At 39.9% G+C, this 24,497-nt stretch overlaps 1 protein-coding gene across 2 annotated transcripts in view; it reads left to right on the top strand.

The window, feature by feature from the left end:
* rps6ka1 (ribosomal protein S6 kinase a, polypeptide 1) overlaps nt 1-24,497 on the top strand; it is a 53,279-nt gene that overhangs the window by 1,971 nt on the left and 26,811 nt on the right. Inside the window, exons 1-2 of one of the 2 annotated variants that reach the window (XM_085392355.1) lie at nt 3,819-4,489; nt 11,682-11,726. In XM_085392355.1, the coding sequence (XP_085248481.1) occupies nt 4,427-4,489; nt 11,682-11,726 (108 nt within the window). In that variant the 5' untranslated portion in view covers nt 3,819-4,426. Of the gene's footprint in view, nt 1-3,818; nt 4,490-11,681; nt 11,727-24,497 lie in introns of those variants that run through there. The other variant, XM_085392357.1, reaches the window with a different exon arrangement.

Here is a 24,497-nt window from a genome sequence, read left to right as displayed (position 1 = left end):
GTCCCCAGTACTGCTCTGTGATCAAGTCCTAGATCAAGATCAAGGCTATCCTGTAGTGTTTTGGGGCTTTTTTAAATTTAGAAAGAGCACTTTTATTGGACATGGATCGCTTAAGCTGTTCTTTGGCTTTCCTGTTTTCCAGTCTACAAAAACCTAATAATAGCCTTTCGCATCGTGACTTTTGACTCACTGACATCACAATCTTAGATAGTTGTTTGTTCTTGCTGACTTTGGTGTCTGGGATTGTTTTTGTTTTAATATATATTTTTGTATAGGCATGTCCTTGGCCCACCTACTGGCCAAGCCCAAATACCTGGGCTACAACTTCAAGCCTCAACATGCTGTTTTTTTACTCGACAGTGAAGATTTGCTGTTTGTAGACCGGAGAGGTGTTCAAGCTGTTAGTGTAAAAAAAAGTGTCTGTGTCATTTAGATCTATAACCTGTCTTCTCTTCTTTATTCCTCACTCTTTTCTTGGAATAACTGTAACCCACATAATTTTGTTAGGGATTATTAAAGTATTTTGACTCTGCTTGATTTTCTTTTATAAATTTCTATGCCCAATCAGTATTGCCAGTGGGCTTTATCCTTAGTCATTCTGTCCTTTTAACTATTTCTTAATGGAAATTCCACAGATGTTTGAAATATAATAAATCTTTCTTCTCTTTGTTCATGATTTGTGCATGACACAAAGCCAGGATGTATTTTCAGTCATTACAACTGCATCTTGTCCTTCTCTAGTCAGTCAGCAGAGATTGAATAATTAGCTTTGCTTCACTATTGAGCAGCTAATTAATTTGTTCAGTGCAGTAATTTCCTGGTGTCTCTGTTGCATAATCAAATTAATCCTTTGGATTAACTACCCATAAACAGAATTATACTTAACCTTAGATTGTTGCAGATCTACTCATTGTTATAAAGCTGAGTAGGAAAGAAAACATAAAACATAACTGTTTAAAATCTATTAACCTTACATATATCATTTGGTTATATGTAAGGTTGTTCCAACATACACACATATACAAACAGAAATATACTAATACTGCTACTAATAATGTGTTGCTAACCATTTTTCCTGTGTACCTCCCTAGTTTAAGAATAAAGGAGTTGTTAGAAACCCATGTGGTATCAGTCTTGTGTAAATAAAATAGGCTATGTCTACTGTTTATTTTTATTATATGTCGCATTTCGACAGCAGAAAGAAAACGTTTAATAAATGCTGAAATACAGTAAATACAGACAAAGTGCTTGGTTCACTCAGTTGATGTTAAAGAAGCGCAACACTTCAAAATACAGATAAAAAATTGATGTACATCTATGGCACAATAGTAATGTAAACATACAAAAAATTAAAAGAGCAATAGAAATAATAAATCAGAGAAAAGCAAAGGCAATAGATAAGCAGATTTATTTTGAGATGCTTTTTCGAAACCGACTGCCACTTCACAATTGGAGTATCCATGTATTTGCATTTTAATTGCCCTGTTTACAGGGACTTACATAACACAATTCATTGTTTCTCCTTCCGCATGCTCGGTCTCGCTCTCTCTCCTTTTTACCTCTGTGATTTCAGCTCAAAATGAAAATGAGGTTAATCAACAAGGTCAGGTTTGTATCCGTTTGTCTACTTTGCAGGCAGCCCTTTAGGGGGGGCCGAACAAGCCATCTACTTTGCTGCTTCTTGGCTTCAACAGCTCAACAAACACGATTTAGTCATCTTTCCAATAAGCTAGTCTTGCTCCGCTGCACGTGCATATGAAGCTGTATAGAGTCATATTGCCCATTTCCTGTTGAAGGTGGGGGTAGGGCATTCCCAGAGTCACTGGATGGGAAACACCTCTGAGTCATCTGTGTAAGATGTGATATCACCACAGCATCATGAACAGAATAAGAGATTCCTTGTAAGTTAGTATAGCAGTGTACAGCACTCCTAACACAAAGACAGTCTCGACTTTCATTTGTTCGGTTATTTGTTTTATCAGGTTTGCCTCCTTTGTTGCTTATAATTTGCAGTTTACATTGTATTGATTTTAGGTCATCCGCACTCTTCCTAAATCTCTTGATGCGACCTTTCAACCCTCCAGATAATCACTTTATTTCCTCCTATAAATTGCCTTTATTTACACCCCTCACTTCCACTGAAGGCTCACACCAAAAATGTCATATAACACAGGATGAGCCGTGCACAGTGGCAAACCATCAGGATCATTCGACTGGTATCCTTGGAGAGGTGGAGAGAGAGAAAGAGGAGAGAGCGACACTTGCCCAGCACATAATGGTCAAGGAATAATGAGGAGAGGGAGGATGAGAGATGATGAAAAGAAAAGGATGGTCTGTCGTATGGCTTCACTGACAAACACCATTACGAGGTGCCATGAGCTTTCTCTTAGCAGCTCTTTTTACCACGGGAGACAAATCAATGGGTTAATGCAATCTCTGGGTGAGCTGTGACTTTCTATATTGCATACAATGTCAGCATGATGCATAATACTCCACTTAGGAAGGGCGATGTCACCTTTTGGTCACTCCTTGATGGTATGAATTTGTTACACGATAAATAGGCTACACATAACCACTGCGATATTTGAAGGGAAAAGGACAGTCAGCATATTCCCTTCCCCCCCCCTTTCAAACCCCTGTGCGTGGCAATGTTTGTGTGGGTATATGCATGTGTATTTTTTATTGTTGTTGTTGTTATATAGTATGAATATTAATAGAAAACTGCAGTAACCCTTGAGACATTAATTAGTGTGGCAGTTTTTCTTGAGTAAACAGAAGAGGTGCTGCCAACAGGTTAGAAACAAAGTGCAGCTACACAAGAGAAGAAGCGCTTCCTTCTCTAGTTCATTTCTTTTGTGTTTAACATCTTGTAGCACTTAGATAAACAGGCTACATCAATGCAGCAGTAGAATTTTAGACCTAGATAACGCCGCCACTGAAAGAAAGGTGCCAAATTGTGAGCAATTTTCCATTCCACTTAATTTTTTATTTGTGTTTCTGTGAATGCATTGCCCTCCCCATCTTGGTTTGAATCAAAAGTTTATCAGATCCACAACACAAGGCGTTTTTTTATGCCCTCCAGTTGCCAATAGTAACCAAAGCTGGCCAAGAGCAAAATCCACTTAGCAGTGAATGAAGCGGAGAAGTGTTGAGGGTGGAGGGCTGTATTATATCGCTGAAGATTACAAGGACCTTCACAAGAGCTGTTGTCAATGAAGAGAATGCTGCATCAGAGTAATGGCCGGAAAGAATAAAACACCACCGGTCACGACCTTTGATTCTAGTCTTTTCTGCTCCCTTCTCTTGAATTCTTTACATCATTGTGTAACCACAAATGTTATGTAATGTTTGCAACGGTGCATGTCATTTTTAGACCCAGAGGAAGTGATGATGCAGGTCCAAAAGCCAGTGTGCACTAAATGTAATTTCATTGAATTAAAAATTTGAGAGGCCTGGCTGAGGAAAGCAGTGCCATTCTGGGTAGGAGAACTCTATTGGACTCTGCACTGGCAAGTCCATCTGTGATCAGTATATTGTGCAATCCAATATTCCTCCAATGCTTTTAGCTGATGGTGATTTAAAGGTTCCTCTTTGAAAGGCCAAGGATCTTTACTCCTCTGATGCACCTGCTGCACCACATCATCAAAGAAAGCAGGCCGTTCCATCGGCAGCAGGCTCCCGGTACGCATTACGTAGTTGCAGATCCACTCTCTACCAGATGATGGCGCGATCAGACTTGGGCGGAACAAGCACAGAAGGGGGCTGGATAAAATCCTGCTGGAGCCTGCCAATAACAGCTCGAGTTGCATCCCCGCTCGTACTACAGAGCCACACTGAGGTCTCTGCGCGTATCGCATAGCGTTAGGAAGCTGGCGGACAGAAAGAAGTCTTGCCGTTCTGACTGGATGAATTCACGAGCGCACAGGAAGACGTAAATAAAGATCCGATACGGCGTCGATTGCAAGGACAGCCCGTGCTCCGGATAATTCCTTTAGGTGGCATTAGACTCTCACACAGCCTCATTAAAGGAGCTTGGATCAGTGTTGCTCTCTGCGCTCTTCTCTCCCGCTTGTCAAACCAAAATCCCGAGCAAGCCAACGCTCTTACCTGAAAGGACACGCTTGCTTTGGGTGTGTGTTTGTGCTGTTTCCAACAGGATAATCACTTTCAACAAATACGCACGAGTTACCCATCGTCGCCGAAGTCAAATCACGGGGATTACGTTTGTTTGCAAAGCTCTTGACTGCAGAGACCGTATGTGTGTCCCCCTCCGCTGTGTAGAGAGCAAAGTGCTGATAAATCTCCTGTGACTGGACTCGGGACCTGAGTGAGGAGCTTCTCGGAACTGCACTTGACAGGAGCGGTTGGGACGAACCAGGACTGACCAAAATTCGCACCTGAGGGGGAAACTGAAAAACCGGCGAAAATGCCTCTTGCACAAATCGCGGAGCCATGGCCCACAATGGAACTAGTGCAGCTCGAAACGGAGGTAAAGAGAGGTGACAGTGTTGGCACTGGGTGCATGGCTTGGGCGGATTTTTTGTGCGTTTTTGCGCATTTTGTTTTCAGATTAAAATAGCCAACATTTGCGTGTGCTTTTTCACGAACAACCCCACATCCACTGTGTTCACCATTCACCACTTTCTATAAAAAGTGATTGAGAGTAAAGTTACTTGAAACGACTGAATAAAATGTGTATTTGTAATTGGGGTAACACAAGTTTTGCAATCAGACTGACTTGTCCATTCAAAAATCTTCACTGATATTCAGGTTTTTGGGAGGGGTAAAAGAACCAATCCAAAGCTTTGCCGGGCTCCCTTAACCAATAGAAAAATGCTTCATTATTATCAGTTCATTTGAGAGCTTTGGATTTCCCTAAAAGTAGCTTAAAGACCCCCACCCCCAGTTTAATTCACCTTCTAGTCAGTCACTGAAGCTCACGATCAATTCAATTGCAAAGCTCAACTCCACAGGGTAGATTAGTTTGTCGTGCCGTGTAAAGGCTCATCTTCACACTCTCTCACTGTTATCACCTCTATAGTGGCTTCTATAGATCGCTGTTTGCGGTATATAGGGTAATCACAGTGGGAGAAGCTGTAGCCTGATTATGGTGGGTGATAGATTTCAAGTCTAAGTTTGACTCTTATAATTTAATGCTAATGAGTTGCAGGTTAAACTGTAAACATTTGTCCGGCATAGTGCACAGAAACAACCTGCTTACACGAGGGAGGATGCCTGCTATCAGATTTGAATGCTATCTGGTGTCCATCTGTAAGCCCTAGGGAGGTGCACACAATATAAAATAAGCTATAAAAAAGTGCACGATACACACCCAAGATGCATGTAAAGCAATATAATCAAAAATGCATGCATATCAGTGTTCAGCATGCTTTTTCCTCATATTTCACTTCAGAACTTATAGAATTAGGGAAATAGTGAGAGAGATTTGTAGCCACAGTGTTGTCCACCCTCCTGTAATTGTGTTGTTGCATTATTATTATTAATGAGCACTTCAGGTGCTGCTTGCAAGCTACCACATTTATGGTTATGAAGGAAAAAAAATCAGACTGCAATCTAGTCTAGTCTCTCTAGTTTGCTGTGTTTTAAAACAAAACCTGGCTTGTAGTAATGATACTGACAGTAGGCACAGTCTGGTTGTTTGGATTTGCTCTTTTTAATTACCCCTGCAATTAAGTGGGTAAAGTGATGTGATGCTCCTGTTTCAGGTGCCTGATCTCTACAATGAATAGCTTTGTGCATACTACTGCAAGTCTCCTCAATCAGCTTTGCGAGATCTGTCATTTAGAAATGAAGCTCATTTTTCTACCTCTCAGTCTGCATAATCATTCTGATGTGATAGCAGTGGGAATTTAACTTGGTTAGAGAAAATGTGAAATTGTCTAAATTTGCTCTATTAACCTAACTGCAACACAAGAAATATCCCAGACAGCTTAACAAGTCTTCACAAATTAGACCCCTGCAGTTAATATGAAGATTTGGAAATTGAAAAATCTCCCCCTACAGATTCAGTTACGGCAGTTACTGTTGGAGGAGAGAAATATGAGTCTAAGAGTATAATGAATGGAAAGAAAAGTCTTTGGTTAACATTCAAACAGAGTCATCTTGACATCGTTTGTTCACGCAGGCACCACTATTGACAGTATTCTGCAGCATGTGAGTTGGCTGAGTAGCATATCACAGCTGAACAGATGGTGGTGCAGAGCCTGTGAAGAGTGCTAAGTTTAACACTGTGAAAATGCCCTGCCTTTGGAACGTGTTATAGTTACAACTCTGTGAATCAAATCTGTGCAATTCCTGGTTTAAAAAAAAGTGTGTGTGTGTGTGTGTGTGTGTGTGTGTGTGTGTGTGTGTGTGTGTGTGTGTGTGTGTGTGTGTGTGTGTGTGTGTGTGTGTGTGTGTGTGTGTGTGTGTGTGTGTGTGTAAAAAAAAATAAAATAAAATAAAATAAAAATCAGGAGATAGAGAGAGAGAGAGATATATATATATATATATATATATATATATATATCTATATTTTGGTGTTTTGTTTTGTTTTTTGTTTTTTTGATTGTGTTTCAGCGTTAGTTACTGAAATCCAAGATCTGTAATTGGTTAGATCAGACAAACACTGCCAGTCAGGATGGGATCTCTGCCATTTATCTCCACCAACCTACCAACCAGCTGCACACTTTGGTTTCAAATAGCTTTGGGATCAGATTGATTGAGCAGAAAGCTTGAGTTTTAGACAGGAGGCCGTGCCAGTGAACATGCGAGTCATATGGGCAGATGGAACAGACAGAGATACGCACTTTTGGATGATTTAGAGAAAAAAAAAAGGGGAAAAAAAAACCCACACAGAGAATGATGTGCTCTGATACACCAACTGATGGGAAGTCTGTTTTCCCTTCATCACTCATAATAAAAGTACTTGTGTTTGGAGCTCATCACCGTGCCATGAATGGAAATTGGTTAAATTCGCTTTTGTGCTTTATTCTGCGACCAAGCAAGCAAGAGAGAAACGCGTGAAGTGAGCGATTTGGGAAAAAAAGTGTTTGATTGAGACCTTTTATGCCATATCTGTTGTGAATGAACTTCAGTGATTCATCCCTGATAAAGGCACTTTAACAAATATGCTCATGCTGTCCCAGCTGAGTCACTAGCACCTGCATGAGCCCCTGTCACTACTACGTTGAGGCAGGTCCACCAAAAGTTCTGAGTCATGCTTATGTCAGTATTTGGTAATTGTGGATTTCAAATAGAGGAAAAACTGCGCCGATCCAAATGAGTAAATTCCTCCACTCATATTCGACATATTTTCCACGTCGACCTTCTGTTTTGTTTAATTTTTAATTTTTAAGTTCACAAGATTTCCCTCTCGCTTCTGTGTCAGCTCAGGTTTGATAGCTCATAAGTGCGGTGAGATGTTGGCAGAAAGTTGTCATGTACAAGCTGGCCAGGTTGGGTTAGAATGTATTTCAGTCCAGATCTGGGCCCACATCTGTTGGCTTAAAATTAAAATGTAAACATGCGTGTTTATTTATAAGAACTTCTCAAGCCGTGGCTTACAGAGCAGGATTCCACAAGCTTATGTGGCGAAGGAGGTTAAAATAAGTAAGATTGATAGATGGAATGTGTGCTGTTTCCCAGCAAGGTGTGGTCAGCAGTGTGCTGTCAGGTTCTTGAGAGTTCATTTCACATTCATGCTTTGCTGTGTGTGTGTGTGTGTGTGTGTGTGTGTGTGTGTGTGTGTGTGTGTGTGTGTTCGCACTGGCGGGCTTAGCTGCAGCTAATCTGGGTGTGATCTGTGGAGCACCTGAGCACCTGGGAGTGGAGGAAGGCATGTGATAACATAACCCTCAGCTTGATAGGTTCAAAGAAAGATTGTGTTCTAATACCTTTTTTGGTTTTTAGAGGTAAATATTAATCAAGTCACTAAAGCCTGAAGTGTACATTGCACAGCCTCAGCCATACCTGTAGGCAGTAGTGCTACTCTATCTTTTTAAGGTTGCCGACTTCTGAAAGGAACTACTTGGCACACAGTAAAAAGGAGAAACACCTATTATCCTTTTTCTGGAACTGACTAGAAGCTGTCAATATTCACTGATGAGATTACGAGAAATTATTTCAGATAGTATTACAGGCATAGAGAATAAGTGGTTATTGTATTTCTTAGTTGCCTAGTTACAGGGCTGTACTGCTCACACTGTAAAACGTGGACTTATCTGTCAAACTCACACAGACCAACAGTGCTCTGAGATTTTTTTTAATTTGCCTAATCATACAGAGTCCTGTGAGAAAAATGTGAATTTCTGCTGTCTGGCTCAGACTTGCTTAACACGTTGGTCTTTAAATCGGTTTACAGCATGCTTGTGGTCTGAATATTTCTCCCATTGCACATTTTTTTGCGTCTGTGTTTGTATTTAAACGGCACACTTTGAGCATATTTATATGCCCTTTTTTGTGTGCCTGTGCTCTCACTAAGGAAACCCACTGGGGGGGAAAAGCACCATTAACTGGGCCACTTGGATCAGCCATGCAGTGCTAATGAGGTTGAAATGTGTTGAGCAGCAACGTCAGAAAGACGATGCGAACCGCACACACAAACTTACACAGTTACATTCACACAAATAGAATCCCCAATCCTGGTACAAACAAAGCTAGCCACACCGATATAGGGAATACCAGAGTAAGGCGGGGAGAGTTCCTTCAAAGTAGCCTGATGTGTCTATTACACCAACAGACTCTGCACTTCCTCAAGATTTCCTTTATCATTCCTTAAACACATCTGGGCCTAACTTTTGACTGTACTTCGCCATTTAATTGCTTCCATTTTTCAGTTTTCTACCCTATCCCCTCACATTACGGCTATTAAAATCTTTATGAGTGGTGCAGTATGGCTAAATTAAATCTCCCCCCCCCCTTGATCATGATTAAAGTCCAACTTGTAAAAATTCCTGGAGGTGTACAGAGCTGTACTATCCCTGCAATTTAGAAGTACTACTGGAAAAAAACTCAAAGCAGAAAATGAGCCATCTCATTCGGTCGGCAGGCACATCCAGTCTTACAGAACGGGAGCGAATGTGTTCTGAGGTATTACAGCGACAGTAAACTAAATCCACAGTCTGCGTGCTTTCTGTCAGAGGGCCTTTTTTTTTTTTTTCTCCTTTCAGCAAACGAGAGTAGCAAAGCTGCTCTGCTGTCGCTGCCTGTGCCTATATCTTAAAATCAAGCTGTATTAATCAGCACACACAAGAAATTTCCCCTACTGCACTCAGCGTTTCTATACAGGAACAGCCAGAACAGATAAGTAAAAGTAAAACAAAGCTGTAAGTGGTGTACTTTACAGTTAAGTGTTTAAGGAATAATTGTCTGTTTTGTCACCTTTTACAGTTTTTTTTTCTCTATTTCCTCTTATTTAATAAATAAGTAAAATAAATATTTAATGTACATGGGTATATTATTGAGCAGGTATATTTATTTAGCCTTTATTTAATGTCTAATTTACAAGAGAGACCTGATTCAGACAAGCATTAAATCATAGCAATAAAAAATAAATAAAATTGTTTAATGCATGTATACATATATGCTGTTTAAGTCTACAGTTAACAAAACAATGTATTTAAACAGTATTGGGCAAAAGTCCTGAGTCACCCCTAATTTTTTCATATTTTTCCAGGACACTGGTAAATATGTGTAACCATACTTGGAAATACAGTATATAAGACATAAGCAGTTTGCACAATTCTAATAAACTTGAGAGTAAATCTTTGTTATGACTGCCTTCATTCTTCAACGCAGCCTGAACTTTCTTAGACAAGCTTTCTGGTAACTTCTTTAAGTTGTCTTCAGGAATAGTTCTCCAGGCTTCTTGAAGGATATATCAACACTGTCCATCGGATGTTGGCTCTCTTTTCTTCTGTTGCCTGTAAAGATGATCCCATACTGCCTCAATAATGTTGAGGTCTGGGCTCTGGGGAGGCCAATCCATGACTGATCTCCAGGTATGCTGTAATTGCATTGGCACTGTGTTTGAGATCATGGTCACGTTAAAAAAGAAAGTTGTTCATCAAGCAATCACATGCTTTCCAGCTGGTATTTCATGGTGGATCAAAATCTTTTGGGACTTTTCTGTGTTCATAATTACATTTTGGTCTATAAACCAGCTCTGCACTGGATAATGAGTCTAATGATCATCAGAGTAAGCACCTATAGAAAGAAACTCCCAGGGTTGTTCATTTCAATACAATTTACGTCCTTTCTGTTTATTGCTTGTCATTGTGTTGACTCCCTGTTGTGTTTTCTGCAGTCTGAGGGAAGAGGAAGACTGCATCAAGGAAGTGAACAGTCTCATTCTGAAATGGGAAAAACAAAGCATAAAGCGGAAATGGGGTGGGGAGGTTGTTTTTTTTTAAGTCCTCACTCATGTGTTTCCTTAATCACTGAAAGCATTCAGTTATAAGGAATCTCAAAAAGTAGAGTTTAAAGTACACAGGCCCTGAGCATGAAGGGTGGATCTGATGAAAGAGTGGGATCATGCAAGAAACTGAGGTCAGGTTATTTGAACCTAGCAGTGCAGTGTCACATTAAACAGAACTTAATAGAACTTGCCTTTGAGATAGAACTCTCTTCTAATGCAAAATGCAGGAGCTAGGAGACACATTTTCTGACGAGACAGCCTCTGATGAACATTAGTAATGTCGGAGTGCACAGTTAATCGCTTATGCCATTAAAATGAAGTTTGTGCCTATTGTGGGTTTTAAGCTATATCAAAACAGTTTTAAATAATAACCAATTTCATACGGGTCTTTCATTTTTGCTAAATTGCACTGACTTCTTCTGTCTCGTTAAAAATGAAAGAATGCAAAAAAATAATATGGACATATTTGTGTAGATATCGCCATGATGTCAAGATGTTATGAGTCGTAACTTTGCATATTAATGCAGTTCAGTTATTAAACTTGCATACAGTTGCAACAAATTCTAGACTGGCGTTGTGCACCTCAGGCCTGGATACCTGAGATAAAGATGAAAGAGTTTAAACACACTATTCTGTGTTTTGAAGAGGTGTTTGAACCTCATGCAAGCTCTTATTAAATGTCTAAATGCTCTTAGCCAGCTAGACAGTCGGTCTTCGTCTGCCTGGCCTCTCTGACCAATGATCCTGATTTGGACTGACATCATCGCAGCCCCTGCTATGTAAAACATTACATCACTCTCCTCTTGTTATCGTTCTGCTGTGGCTTTTTCTGTCTCTCTCTCTTTCTTTTTCTTTTTTTTTTTTTTTTTTATCTTTGTTTGCAGTGGAATAAGATCCACATCTAATCAACTAATCTGTCTGAAATCCCACCATATGTTCAAAGTTAGTCACTCACTTCTTCTGTGGGAACAGCATGTTGATTTTCACAATAGCTACCATTGAATCATTGTTTTCCAAATACCAATGATTACCCTTTTCAGTGAGACTTGCCTACTGAGGATATGCAATTGTGTGTTGGCCTTAGATTATTAGGTTTGCTAGTGAAGGAGCAAAGTGCTGGATACAGTGGACTGCTGCCGCCCATGCAGTCTTGCAAATATCGCCGTGCCTCGCTTCTTCCTCCTTTAGACCCATCCAGACACATGTGATATATGCACTTAACATCCACACTGACCGACTTTTTCTCATCTGCTTGTCTTGACAGAATGGACAGAGCACTACAGAGGATGGAGTCACAACTGCTGTCAAGGTAGGTGGCATTTCTGGAACAATGACACGCACTCGCACAAAGATGCACAAATGTGACTCAATATTCATGCAGCTTAACGTCCAATAAATTACAGCGAGAACTTGGACGCAAGTCTTGTTTTGAATTCTTGGCTTTTGCGCGCGCTCTTCTGTGAAGACGAGCAGCAGAAGGCGAAATTCCATCAAAGGGCAAATTTTTGTGCGAATCTTCATTTTGAGCCGTTTCCATCTCTGTAGCAAAAAAGAAAGCCGTGGCGCTCTGTCACGTGTCAGGCGTTTGCAAGTGTGTGACTGTGCGTCGATTTATTCATTTAGCAGTCGCATTGACAGCCCTGAGAGGGTATTAGCTGGCTCAAGTTTGATGTGTTGAATATTCCCTGAGTGAGGCTGATTGAGCAGCAGTCTGGCTAATGGGTATAGTGATGAGTCTGGTTGACTAGAATAGAAAGGCCATGTAGTGTTACACATAGTGCACGTCCTGATCTGGCCCGCTTACGTGCCAACATGTCATACAGGGACAAACGCACATCAGCTCGCACTTACAGAAACTCGGTGAAAAAACACCGCGTCAGCCCTTTGTGCCTCCTGGTTGGCCTCTGCCCCGTATTGTCCGGCTCTGAAATATGATCCCGCTTCCCCTTGCACTCTTACTGTTCAGTCATGTAGCAGAGGACAAGGAAATGTTTGTTCTTGCGTAGCTAGCCTCTTCTTTTATGGGCTCACTCTCAAGGGGAAGAGCCTCTAAAGAGCGTGTCGTCTTTTCTTTCAGTGCAATGTCACAATGTGCTGTGACCGTGGACGAGCTGAATAAGAAAGGTTTTTGCTTTAGGAGTCCATGCACATATGCCACACTGGGCAAGGCAATTAACGTTTGAGGACAAGAATTTAAAAGAACAAAGGATTGTTCTTTTATCTATGAATTTTACTGCTACGTGATCAAGGATTGGGGATTTTTTGTGTGTGTGTGTGTGTGTGTGTGTGTTTACGCATACAAGAAAATGGCAAATCTATGCAAGTTTATCCCCCAAAAAATCATCTTTGTGCTCGAACCACTCTGTTCTGCTCCTGTGAACTACATGAGGACAGATTTGTCAAACCCTTTTTCTTTAAACAACTGATTTTTCATTTTATCTCCAACTTCCTTTAAATAATGAACTTGGAAATGATCATGCACACTGTGGATATTATCTTTGTACCTCACTGAACTTGTAATAATAGCAACCCAGACACCAAAAATGAAACCAGATTTGTCATGTCACAGCACATCTGGCCACATGAAGTCATTATTGGAAATTGTACCAATCCAGCATATTAGATTACTACATCCCTAATCATATAATGTCAATATGAGTCTCCAAAAAGTGGCTGATATTCAATTATGACTCAGTCCTGGTAAGCACTGTGATAATTTACATGTTTTGCTAATTAACCGGTGCATTCCAGTAATCTGATCAATTATGTAATCTCTTTAAATAGGCTGCTGGATTTTTCTCTCCTCTGACTCTGCAGCAGTGCTATCTTGTGCTTCTTCCACACCATGATAGATGATCATGGGTTTTTGGTAATATGCTGAGAATAATGGACCACTATATTAGGAACTCAACCTGCTCTCGCTCTTACCTGGGATGCCCAGCCGATACCTATTAATCTCCTTGATGCCTTGAGCTGTCTTTGATGCTTCAGACATAGTTACACGTCTCATCCTCCTAGCGGCATAGTGAATTCGGGTCCTTGTCGAGCTCCTGCTTGCCTTAGACAAGTTTTCATCTAAAGCTGGCGTAGTGATCTCGTAGTGCCTTCTGCATCTCTGTGTTAGAAAAACTACAATGAGAACACTAACTTGGTGGAGTCTTTAGGAGATGGGTTTGTTAGCCCCATGTAGGGTTGGGCAGTATAGCCTCAAAATTAGATCACGATATCTCATGATGTAGGAAAAAAACAATAACTTTTGAATGCAGCTGTATTTGCAAGTGTAAGGACGTAAAATACATTTTCCATCTTTTTCTCTAATGAGCTACTGTCAGCTGTCAGTGCTGACATACTACTTAATTAAAATGTTAATCTATTGGAACAAGGGGCCAGCAATAGCAACACAAGAGGAGTCAACTGTGAGTACAAACGTATTTTAATTAAAAGTATAAACTGCTTAACACTGGAGTTCAACATTGACTAAAATAACTTGACCTTGTAGCTCGACAGGAACCCTAACAATGTTGTCCGATAATAAAAACTGAAAAATATATATATATATTTTAACCTAATTTAATGTTTTCTTTATCTTAGGCTTTGGGACTTGTATCCACACAAGTAATTTCCATCAATGTTTGCTCTTACTGTCATAGGGAGTGCAACCAGCTGGTGCAGCTAGCGAAGCCTGGCTGAGTCATTTGTGTACATTTAGGTCACACATCACAAGCTGCTGGTATCTCCTCCTTCGTAGCCTGGTTGTACTTGACGGTTTTAGTTTTTTATCATTATTATTTTTCTTTTGAAACAAATGTATTTTTTTTCCCACGTTAGGTTTGTATTTCCTAGTGAACTCTGCTTTCTTGGAGCTTGCTGAAGTAGCTCTTTAAGTACTAAATCATCATCAGAGGCACTCTTGCTCTCAGACATGCCTGGGCTTGTCTTACTGTTATGCCTACTTGAGAATTGGTGTATATAGTGTTAGTATAGCAATGATATCGCTGTTTGCCTGCCGTGGTTGACCCTACCAGGGCTAAATCTCCACTAGTACGGTTTCCAGAATTCAAACACTTTCCTCAAGCCTACCCACCATAACATGGTAGCAGCACATGGCCAGGAACTAAAGATGAAGAGGCTAAAATGGCTTGGCTGTGTTTTATGGATTCAGAGAATTTCAAATGCTGTCTTGAGATGGGCCAGTGTTGGAAAGTGAAAGAGGGGCAGGCCGAAGACCATCTGGTGAAGGATATAGATGGCAGAGTTGGAGGAGATTGGATTTTCACGAGGTGAAGTAAGTGCTCAAGCCCAAAACGGTTTCAAGTGGACAAAAAATATTGCAGCCATATGATCCACCAGGGAAAGCATGCTCTACTCTAGCACATTAGCAAGACTTGGAAAGCTTTTCCAGTTTCATGAATGATAGGATTGGGAAAATATTAGGAATGCTGTTTTATGTGATCATTTTAGGTGATCATTTGACTAAAGGTTTTATTGCACAGTCAACAAAGCTAAAAATGTAAGTAGTATGTAAATAATGAATCACACCGTGAAATGCTAGATGTTGGTGGGGTTGAAGGTAGACCTCATACCCAGACTGTCATAGCATCGCGCAGGCAGAGCAGTTGTAACCAGGCGCTACAGCGATCAATACTGAGCTGCTCTTTTAATGCTGGGAATCTGATAATGGCGGCTGTTATCTACTCTAGCCATGGGAGTTACCTGCCTCCAGCAGACCTAATAGAGGAATGGATGGTGTGAGAGAGGCAGGGTTTAGAGGCAACAACTGAGAAAGAGAGAGCACAGTGTTGGGAAAGAGAGCACCTGTCCTTGTCGTTCAATGATGTTAAAACCTATAACAGGCTTTAAACAATAACGTGATGGTCCTCAGCATTAAGCCGTGAGTGTTTGGGTCTGGGGGTGGTGAGCTCAACTGGGTTCTCTCTCTAATGAGCGATCTGCTCTCTCCTTTGTCTCGTTGTGTAAAAGCTGAGCGACATATGATTCTTGCCTAGTAGAGCTTCCCAAGCTATTTTTGGACCCATTAAACTGATAGTAATCATGATCAATATCTGTCTCTCTCGGTGAAGCAAGATGAAACTCATTTCTTCTTCACACTGACACAGATAATCAGTTTCTTTATTTACAAGTGGAATGTTATTAAGTAGATTGAATTAATCCTGGAGGCCATAAGATGATTAATAATAGTTAATAAGAGCAAAGAAAATTGCGACGCACTTTTGTTCAACCATCAGTCTACAATGTACCAACATAATGATACGTTTTCTCAAGGAGAAAAGAAAGGAACGCAGCAAATCCTCATATCTGAGATTCCAAAGAGAAATAATATTTTGCTACCTAATTGACATAAATGATACATTATCTCAATTGCTACATTAGGGGAAAACAACTCTTATGAATAATGAATAGATTGTTTAGCCTATACTATCAGCACTGGCCTTCTCTGTTTCATTACTTTCTGTCAAAGCAGTAAAAGTTATTTCTTGTATTATTGCATATGCTTTAGACCAGCTAAAACTAAGAATTCCAATACTTTGATGTGACATTAGAGTAGCAGTTAAAAAGACAGCCTTTGTATTGGTGTGATGATATCAGACAGCTGTGGACAGTCACCTGAGAAAGGAGGGTACTTAGTCGTGTCGTCGCAAGGGGATGATCTTACCCAGCAATTTAGTGCCTGGCAGGGTGCCAGGCTTTCAGTGATCTGCTACCACAGAAGTGATGCATTTGGCCTATTTCTAGCAACAGATCACATCAACTCCATTGCCCTTGAGGATGCCAGTGAGGAAGATTTGTTCAAAGAGCTGAAACAATGAATAAGACAATAACAACCTCAAACAGAAAAATTGAAAAAGGCATCGCATACTGTGCAGTGAGTGATGAGAGGTCTACCACAGGGCTGTCAAAAGAAGATAAAAACTAATTAGCCTGCCGAGCACGCAATAGGTCACCAAATCCATTTCAAGGAAAAAACCAACCATGCTCTGTTTCCACCTTCTCCAATGAGATATTTTGTTTTCTAGAAGTGTAAGGAAAGTAACAAGAATCTCCCATTTTTAACGACGTTCCTCTATTGGAGGAGCTGATTTACTTGCTGTGTGTGTGCGTCAGCTTAACCCTCCTAAGCTCATAACTGTTTTATCAGGGATTTGTGGGTGTGCTTTGATTGATAGGAGCCTGAAATTGACAGCAAACAACCCACAAACTGCCATTAGATTTGGACTCCGATGTCGGGAAATCATGATTGGTGCTGCGCATCATGATCTTTTCACAAACTTCAAACTATTGACACAAAAAGGCCGTACTGCTTCATATTTTTCCAAATCATCCAACTTTCATTTCAGGGGAAGCATTTGGGGATATGCTTCATATTTTAACAGTGACCTGCCATTAAAATGTATTTATGTGTATATTTTAAAAAAATATTTTTAGGTTTTATATTTTATTACCACAACAATAAATCACTGTGACCTAAAGAAGATGTTATACTTCCTGAGTATAAGCCAAAGCAAATGACAGCCAGCCCAGCTGAGTGATAAGTAGATAACACATAATTTTCTGCATTCCTGTAAATGGTGGACATTTTCTGAGATAGTTATTACAGCCAGAGAATTTTTAATTATAAACAAAATCAGTGTGAGTGAGAGAGAGGGGGGTGAAAGATGAAAGGAAACTACTTCAAGGATGGAAAAAAATGTTACTGCCTGCAGCAAGGTGGGATGTCAGTGTTTTGTTGACATTTTGGGTCAGCGTGATTGAAGTGCAACAAAGGAGTGGCGTCGTCACACCTTAGTCGAAATTTGACTTGTAATTAAACTCGTGGGCATGACATTTAAATGTGCGCATCTGAGGAATGCACTGTGTGGTTTTCTGACATTCAAAATAAGCTGTTTGAAGATGTTTCATGGGTGTTTTATTGAAACAGTCATCCGTGGGCAAATGCAGAGTAACATTCACTATATGGTCAGGAGTGTGTGTCTGTGTGTGCACTTTTTTGTCTGACTTCCACTTCAGTATGAACTCCCACCTACCAAGCCCGAGGGCAGCAAAGCAGTAAAAGGTATTGCTTTTTCCATTGGTGTCAGTGACACTTTTTGTTGTCCCTAATGTAGGTAATGACTTTTTACTGCAGCTAGGTGCTGAGCGAGTGGTATTTATGCTTCAGTGGCCGAGGGACAAGAGGACGTAGCGGAGCGCAAGCGGGAGCGAGGAGATGTCAAGAGCGTGAGAAGAGAGGGAACGGAGGGAGGAGAAAACCGCATAGGACTGCAGAAGTGGAGTACAGAGAGGAGAGAAAAGAGGGGAGGAAACGGGAGGCACCTCCTGCGTAGCTCTTCATCAAGTCAGTTAGCTGGGGTTCCAGACACAGTCATAGTTCTGAGCTTTGCAACTAAAGAAAAACTCAGCGTGCAGTAAACTCAAAAGGAATCAGTGGCAGTAACTCGGCATATCAAACACACTCTCCGGGTCTTTTGGGAAATAGATGCACACACACTCAGGCATCTCCTTGTTGCAGTGTGCATTGGTGCATTGCGATCCAGTGTACCTGCGGCTAATTTGCCCTTTGTTGGATAACCACAAGCGTGCACATGCAATGCTTCTTTGCAAATATAATTATTTGTGTCTTAATATGATGGACATCCTGCAGCAATGGTGTTAAAATGTGTTCAAGACCGATTAAATATTTACCAGTGAGAGTGCGTAGGCAGGGATTGCAGCTTACATGATTTGTGTTTTGACCTCTGGGCTACTGTAGAGCTCAGCTGGGCTAGCGAGTCAGGAAATGGAAAGATGGCTGATGGCTGCGTAGCCTTGTGGCATGTGTTTGTATAACTGTGAGCCTCTGTTTGCACATGCATGTTGTAGGCATGGCAACTGCTCTCCCCATTTTTTTTTTTTTTTTTGCAAAGCTGACCTTGGACTTGATTTACGTGGCTCTGCCTGTCCCCCCACATTGAAACACACCAAGCTCACCTCAACAATTCCTACACAATAAGTATAACAGATTTATTGCAGCATTTTAATTAGCAATAAAACTCTACAGGCAGTCAGACTGGTGAAGACTTAACCAAGATCCCAGAACTGCAGTGTATATGAACTGCATTGCACTGTGCTTGGATTTATGTAAGGGTAAAACATGTTCAAATCCCTGCCTCTTTGTTGTAGATGAATAGTTGTTGTTGCTACTGTCAGTCACATTAATTAAGACAATAGAAGATTCTTGTGGTAGTTGGAGCCATATATAAGCTTGGGCGCAAAGAAAAAGAGAGGAAGTGGGAGGGGAAGGAAACATAATGGGAGACAAAAAAGAGGATGGAGAGACTAAACTATACAACTCTTTCCTTTTACAGCAAAGAAGGGAGTTCATTTTGCAGTGTGCCACTCAGAACTACAGAAATATTCAATTCTTTAAAATCTCACCAACACTTGTTCGCTATGGGTGGGAGAAATTGAGTGGGTTCAGCTGGTCATTAAAGAGCATATGTTGCAGTGTAGGATAAAACAAAACAAAACAATTATAAGAACTATGGAATAGACTGCAATAAGACAGCCATCACCACTTCCTCTTTATGCTAAATATGAAGCTATTATCAGCCTAAGTTAGCATAAAGATTATAAACAAGTAAACCACAATTGTTTGTTTTACTGTTTGATATTGAGATGTAAGGGTTTAATTAGCAAGCTGCTGCAGAGCCAGGCTGAATGCTGATTACCGTTTTTAGCCTCTAAGCTAAGATGAGATAAGCTATGATAAGCTAACCATTTGTAAGCTAAAGCTTCATATTTCTGTGTTCTTTGAAAGTCTCAACACGAAAAAAATGGGCATATTTCACAAATACAAAACTGCTTTTGTTCGAAGTGAAATGTTTTCATATAGTTTCTCTTCTTGACTTCTTATTTATACTCTTTTATGGGGGATATTTTTAGTAGCCATACCATTCCTTTGAGGGCTTTCAGTCTGGAAAATTCACTTGACTCTCATCAGAGGGTGCAAATACAAAGGAGAAAGAAAAGGTAACAGCATTCCTTTTCTTAGTTCCTTGTCTGTTTCTATCTTGCTACTTTAGATGCCTCCCTTTCTCCTGGGATGGCATCCCTGCAGGGGATGTCTGCATTATAATCTCTCATTGAGATGCATTCTATCTTCTTAAACTGCTCTACTTCCTTTGGGATTTGGTGACTGGGATTTATGTTTAAAAAAAAAAAAAAAAAAAAAACATGGCCATGTGGTGTTTTGCAGAAGAGGTCTAAATTTTACCCCAGGCTCCTATTGGATTTTATTTTCACATCTGAATGCTGTGTTGCATTTCTGTTAAACTCCATGTAGTGCTAGATAGTGGAAGATTGCAACATGGAGCACACGTCAGTTTCCTTGTGTTAATTAATAACACAACGCTATCTTAATAAAACTCTACAACCATCTGTTCCATGTGTTCCTGTTTGCCAACTTATAATAAAGGCAAACAGTTATTTGCAGATACAGCAGATCTCTGATCCTGCATTTGAAAATGTCTGATTTTTGAGCTCCTTATTTCTTTTTTCAACTCTGTGTTGTTAGCATGTCTTGTCTCGTCCCCTCCTACCCTTTTTACCTTGAGAAAGAGCACTGCTTTATTCAGCTGTCCAATAAGAATGCAGACTTTTGACTGGCATACGTTACCTCTGCTTAACAAAAAAAAAAGGAAAAAAGAAAAAAAAGAAGCCATGATCGTTTGTTATTTTTCTTGGCCTTTCCAGGTTTGGAACATAAACGCCATGAAATATGTAAGAAACTCCATAAATACTTAATAAAATGGACAATTAGTACAGCAGACGGCTACTGAGCTGTACCTCCAGCTAGAACCTGTGTTTGCTGTGTTTAATTTTTCAGAGCTTGAAATGTGCATCACAAAGAGATAGAAAAAGCATTTCATATAGTGCTTTTCTATATGGGCAAAGTTTGACGTTTCTTAGAAAACTTGAGCACCATCTTGCAGAGCGCATGAAATCTTGCCAGAGGAGCAATGCATTATACCGGCATCTGCTTGGCTATGATCCCCAGTGAGCAGAGGCCTGTATTAACAAGGTCTGGACAAGCCTTGGAGCTGCGCAGAGCTAAACACTTCACATTCCACTGCAGGGTTTGAAGAAGGGGTTATTAACAGGGTAGTGCGGGTGGGGTGGGAGGGGGACTGGGACTGATTATGTCACACTCTGCTTTGGGACGTAGCCTGAAATGCACACCTGATGCTTTAGTGTGGCTGTGTAGGTAAATTCGCAACACTTTAGTCCTGAAATCAGATTAACTTTACTGATATTTGCTTTTAAATCAACTGTGTACTCTCATCTTCCTATTGCTGAATAAACACTATAATGTTGCAGCTTTCTGCATTTATTCATTTCTGTTGAATTGTAAATCTACTTTGTTTGTATTTGTGCAAATGCAGGGTGTTAAAATGCGCATTTTCCAAAAGATTTGTGTTTCGTCTGAAGGATGCGACAACGGAAAGAATAAAAACTGTCCAGGTTTACTGGACTATTGATGGCAGCATTGTGACTCAGGCTCAGAGGTGACGTCGGTTCCCATCACAAATGTTTCTCCGGCACACACACACTTTTAACAACCAGGGTTGTGTGTGCATATTTGGTTTGCATGTTTATAGCACTGTTTTGCTGACAGCTCTGTCATTGATCACACTTTGTGATACGACATCTAGGTGGAAGCCTTCAGCCATGCACACACTCATACACATGCATTGATACAGCACAGACACCGATACTGTGCTGTTTGTCTGCTTCTAGTGGAATATTTTATTCTTTTTGTTTGTTTCCGTTGGACTGCTCATCCTTTTCTTGTTTCTTGATGCCAGATTGTTTCCCGTTCATACGTGACTCACAGAGTTAACAAGCCTCTTGAGTGTGATTATTAGTTGACAGAACTTATTGCTCTTTCCAGTCCTGCTCTGCTTCACTTTATTTTATTTCCTTGAAATTATAATTTTTTACTCATCATATCTCATCCCGCCTACAGCAACAGTACAACATAGCACACCACCATTTAAACTGACTAGAATAACGCACTCTCTGGGTGGGAAGCTCGCTTCCTTGACTCTCCTCTATTGAGATTTTTGCCTCCATAAACTAGCCATCTTAATTGCTTTCACTTCCAGCTTCTGCTACACCACTACTGATGATGTGCGACGTAGCAAAAACAGAATTGAAACGTAGGATTGAAATCAAGAGACGGCCTCCGTAGCTGGATCGTCTCTGGGGCCAGCTTTTCAAGTCAGGATACGATACTTCAATCTAAATACATTATCTCTACATGACTGTATGTAAAAAGCATGTGTAGAAACGTATATAAATATAACTAGCAGTTGAGAAGTAGTAGCACATAATTTGGGATTTTTTAAAAATATATATTTATATTTGTGTTTTTGTTTTTTTTTATGTGCAAGTCCAAAATTAGAGGAGAATGCCTAAATTTCTGTAAAATAAGCTAAGGCTTCTTGTCTTTACTGTACGCAGACTGACTGTGTACCACCGTTTACCTGAGGCCCATTCAGCAAAGCTCTCATATTATGCTAATTAGCCATGTGGTTGTGTTGCTTATGCTAGTCCTTGTGAAGCTGTGGTGAATCAAGCGTGGCTAAATCATGCTGATGTGGTAAAAGCTGTAATGTGTAACTGAATAGTAAACTGGAAATGCATCAGAATAAGCAAATTTTTTTGTTTGTTTGTTTATGATGCAGTCATGAATGCTCCATCAAAACAAAATAACACTTTTTTTTTTCTATTAATACTGAAATATTCGTACATTGGTCTTCTTTTTCAGTCAGTCAAAAATCAAATTAATACAAAGTTAAAACGGTTCAATGTCATGATAAAGCAGAATATAGTATTGTAGCTGATTTGAGCTTTGTGGTATGGCATGTTATCCTGCTAGAAGCAGTCATCAAAATATGTATATGATAGTTATAAAGGTCATATACCATTGATACAGGGCGATGTAGATTCATAGATTGAGACTTATCGTATTAGCAATATATTTAAAATCTTCTCCAAATTTTAGTGACTTCTTGCGATTTGTAGCCTCAGTTTCCTGTTCTTGCTGTCACCCGGTGTGCTCTTTAGCTGCTGTAGCGCATTTGCTTCAGGGTTCTATGTATTTTTCATTCAGCGATGCTCTTTTGCTTACCATGTTTGAGTTACTGTTGCCTTCCTGTCAAGGTATTTTTACCCAGAGAACTTTACTCAGACCTACCCATCTGGCACCAACAACCAAAGTTACATAAATCACCTTTCGTTCCCCGTCTTGATGCTCAGTTTGAACAGCATGTGTCTTTTTTGTGTGTCTCTCCTTTTTTTAGGCTTTTTAAAGCCTTTTATTTGGATTTCACCACGATCAGCATTTCATTAGCTATTGGTGAATAACAAGTGCAACAGCCAAATATTTGGGTGACATCAAAATAATGATCCATTAAGCTTACATTAGAGCAGTAGGAATAACTAGTCACATGAAGCACATAAAAATTAGATGAAGCCTCTTTTTTTTGTCATTGTTGGCTATGGTAGTTATACATGGGCTATTGTGCTTGAAAAACACCATCTGATTTCCTTCAGTGTGAGGTCATCTCGTGTAAATTAATAAAGTAAAGTGCACTTGAGGCAATATATTCCAAAATTCCCATTAGTTTAATGTTATTTGGTTGTTTTTATTTATTTATTTATTTATTACCAGAAGGGGTTAAAATGCTGGACTTTCAGCATAATTTGTGGTAGCTCTTTTAAAGGGCTTTTCGGCCACAGACTGCATTGAGATTGAGGCATCACATACTGTGCTCCTTTCTGTTCCTGCTTTTAGCGACAAAATCAGCACACTCCCAAAAGATTTATGCATCCTGTCACCCTGCTTTGCCAAAGTCCTCAAATAAAACGAACAGGCCAGCATTTTCTAACTCGCTTTGAATATGCATAACTGAATATGATGAGACTCGATAGGCTTCTGAATGGATGCAGAAGTCCCATTCAGTTTACCTTGTCACATTGTTGTGACCTTTTGCAAAAGATTTGTTTGTTAGTAAGACGCTGAATGCTAACACTTCAGTTTTTTTTCCCTTTTTCTTTTTTCAGGCCAGCGTGTGATTGCTTTGTGTGTATTTGCATAAATGTGACAATAGGCCTGTGACTTTCTTTGCATACTTTCCATAACTTACAGTTATTCTTTACTCATTCATTGTAACAACACTTAGCTTGACCCGCTGTCCTTTCTGCTCTCATAGGACTCGGTGTGAATATTTCATTATGTTGTTATTTCTCATCTATTCTTCTTTTTTTTTTTTTTTTGGCTTATTTCTACGTGTTTAATTACCTTGGTGATATGATTTCATGTCATCTGTTGTGTCACTGTAGAGTCAGTATAAAAATGCTGACATAAAGTTGCACACTAATGATGTTACACGTCAATAAACCTCTTATTGATACTATAAAAATACATAAATGGCAACATAAGTATTATCAGCACATGATTTTTCAATTTTATCATTTTATTTCTTCAGTGGAAGTCACAAGCACATGACTTCCACATCTTGCAACACCATTTTTTATATTCCATTTCATGCGTGATTATGATATGAGGTTTCCGTCCTAATTGAACATTTGTCTAGACGCAGCTGAAAGATAAAGGCGCAGCAGATAGATGAAACACCACAATACAGAAGCTTCAGTTAGTGTTGCTCAACTGTAAAGCGGCTCTGCCTTAGACTCTGAAGTACGAAAAACTGCAATTGCATAATGGGGAAAGCTAAAAACCGAAGATTTAATTAATAAATTGGCTCTTTGAGGAAGGGAGTTTTGTGTGCGCGCTGTGATAAACTCGATGCGAAGACATTTAGATACATATGAAGAGATATTTTCACGTGACGGCAATCGAGTAAGATGTCAAAATAAAAACGCTGCAACTGTTTCTGTAACTATATCAACCTAATATTACTCAGATGCTGAAAAGCTCTAATCAACCTTTTCCGAACCGTGAAATTAAGTCAACTTTATGCTGAAGAACCACCTCAGCTCAGGAAACCTCTTTAAA

The sequence above is a fragment of the Rhamphochromis longiceps genome, linkage group LG19 (assembly GCF_057381845.1).
Source record: "Rhamphochromis longiceps isolate RC_006_pf linkage group LG19, R_longiceps_female_GT1.1, whole genome shotgun sequence".
Classification (NCBI taxonomy): domain Eukaryota; kingdom Metazoa; phylum Chordata; class Actinopteri; order Cichliformes; family Cichlidae; genus Rhamphochromis; species Rhamphochromis longiceps.
The sequence above is the reverse complement of the archived record's forward strand: the minus strand, read 5'-3'. Positions and strand labels throughout refer to the sequence as shown.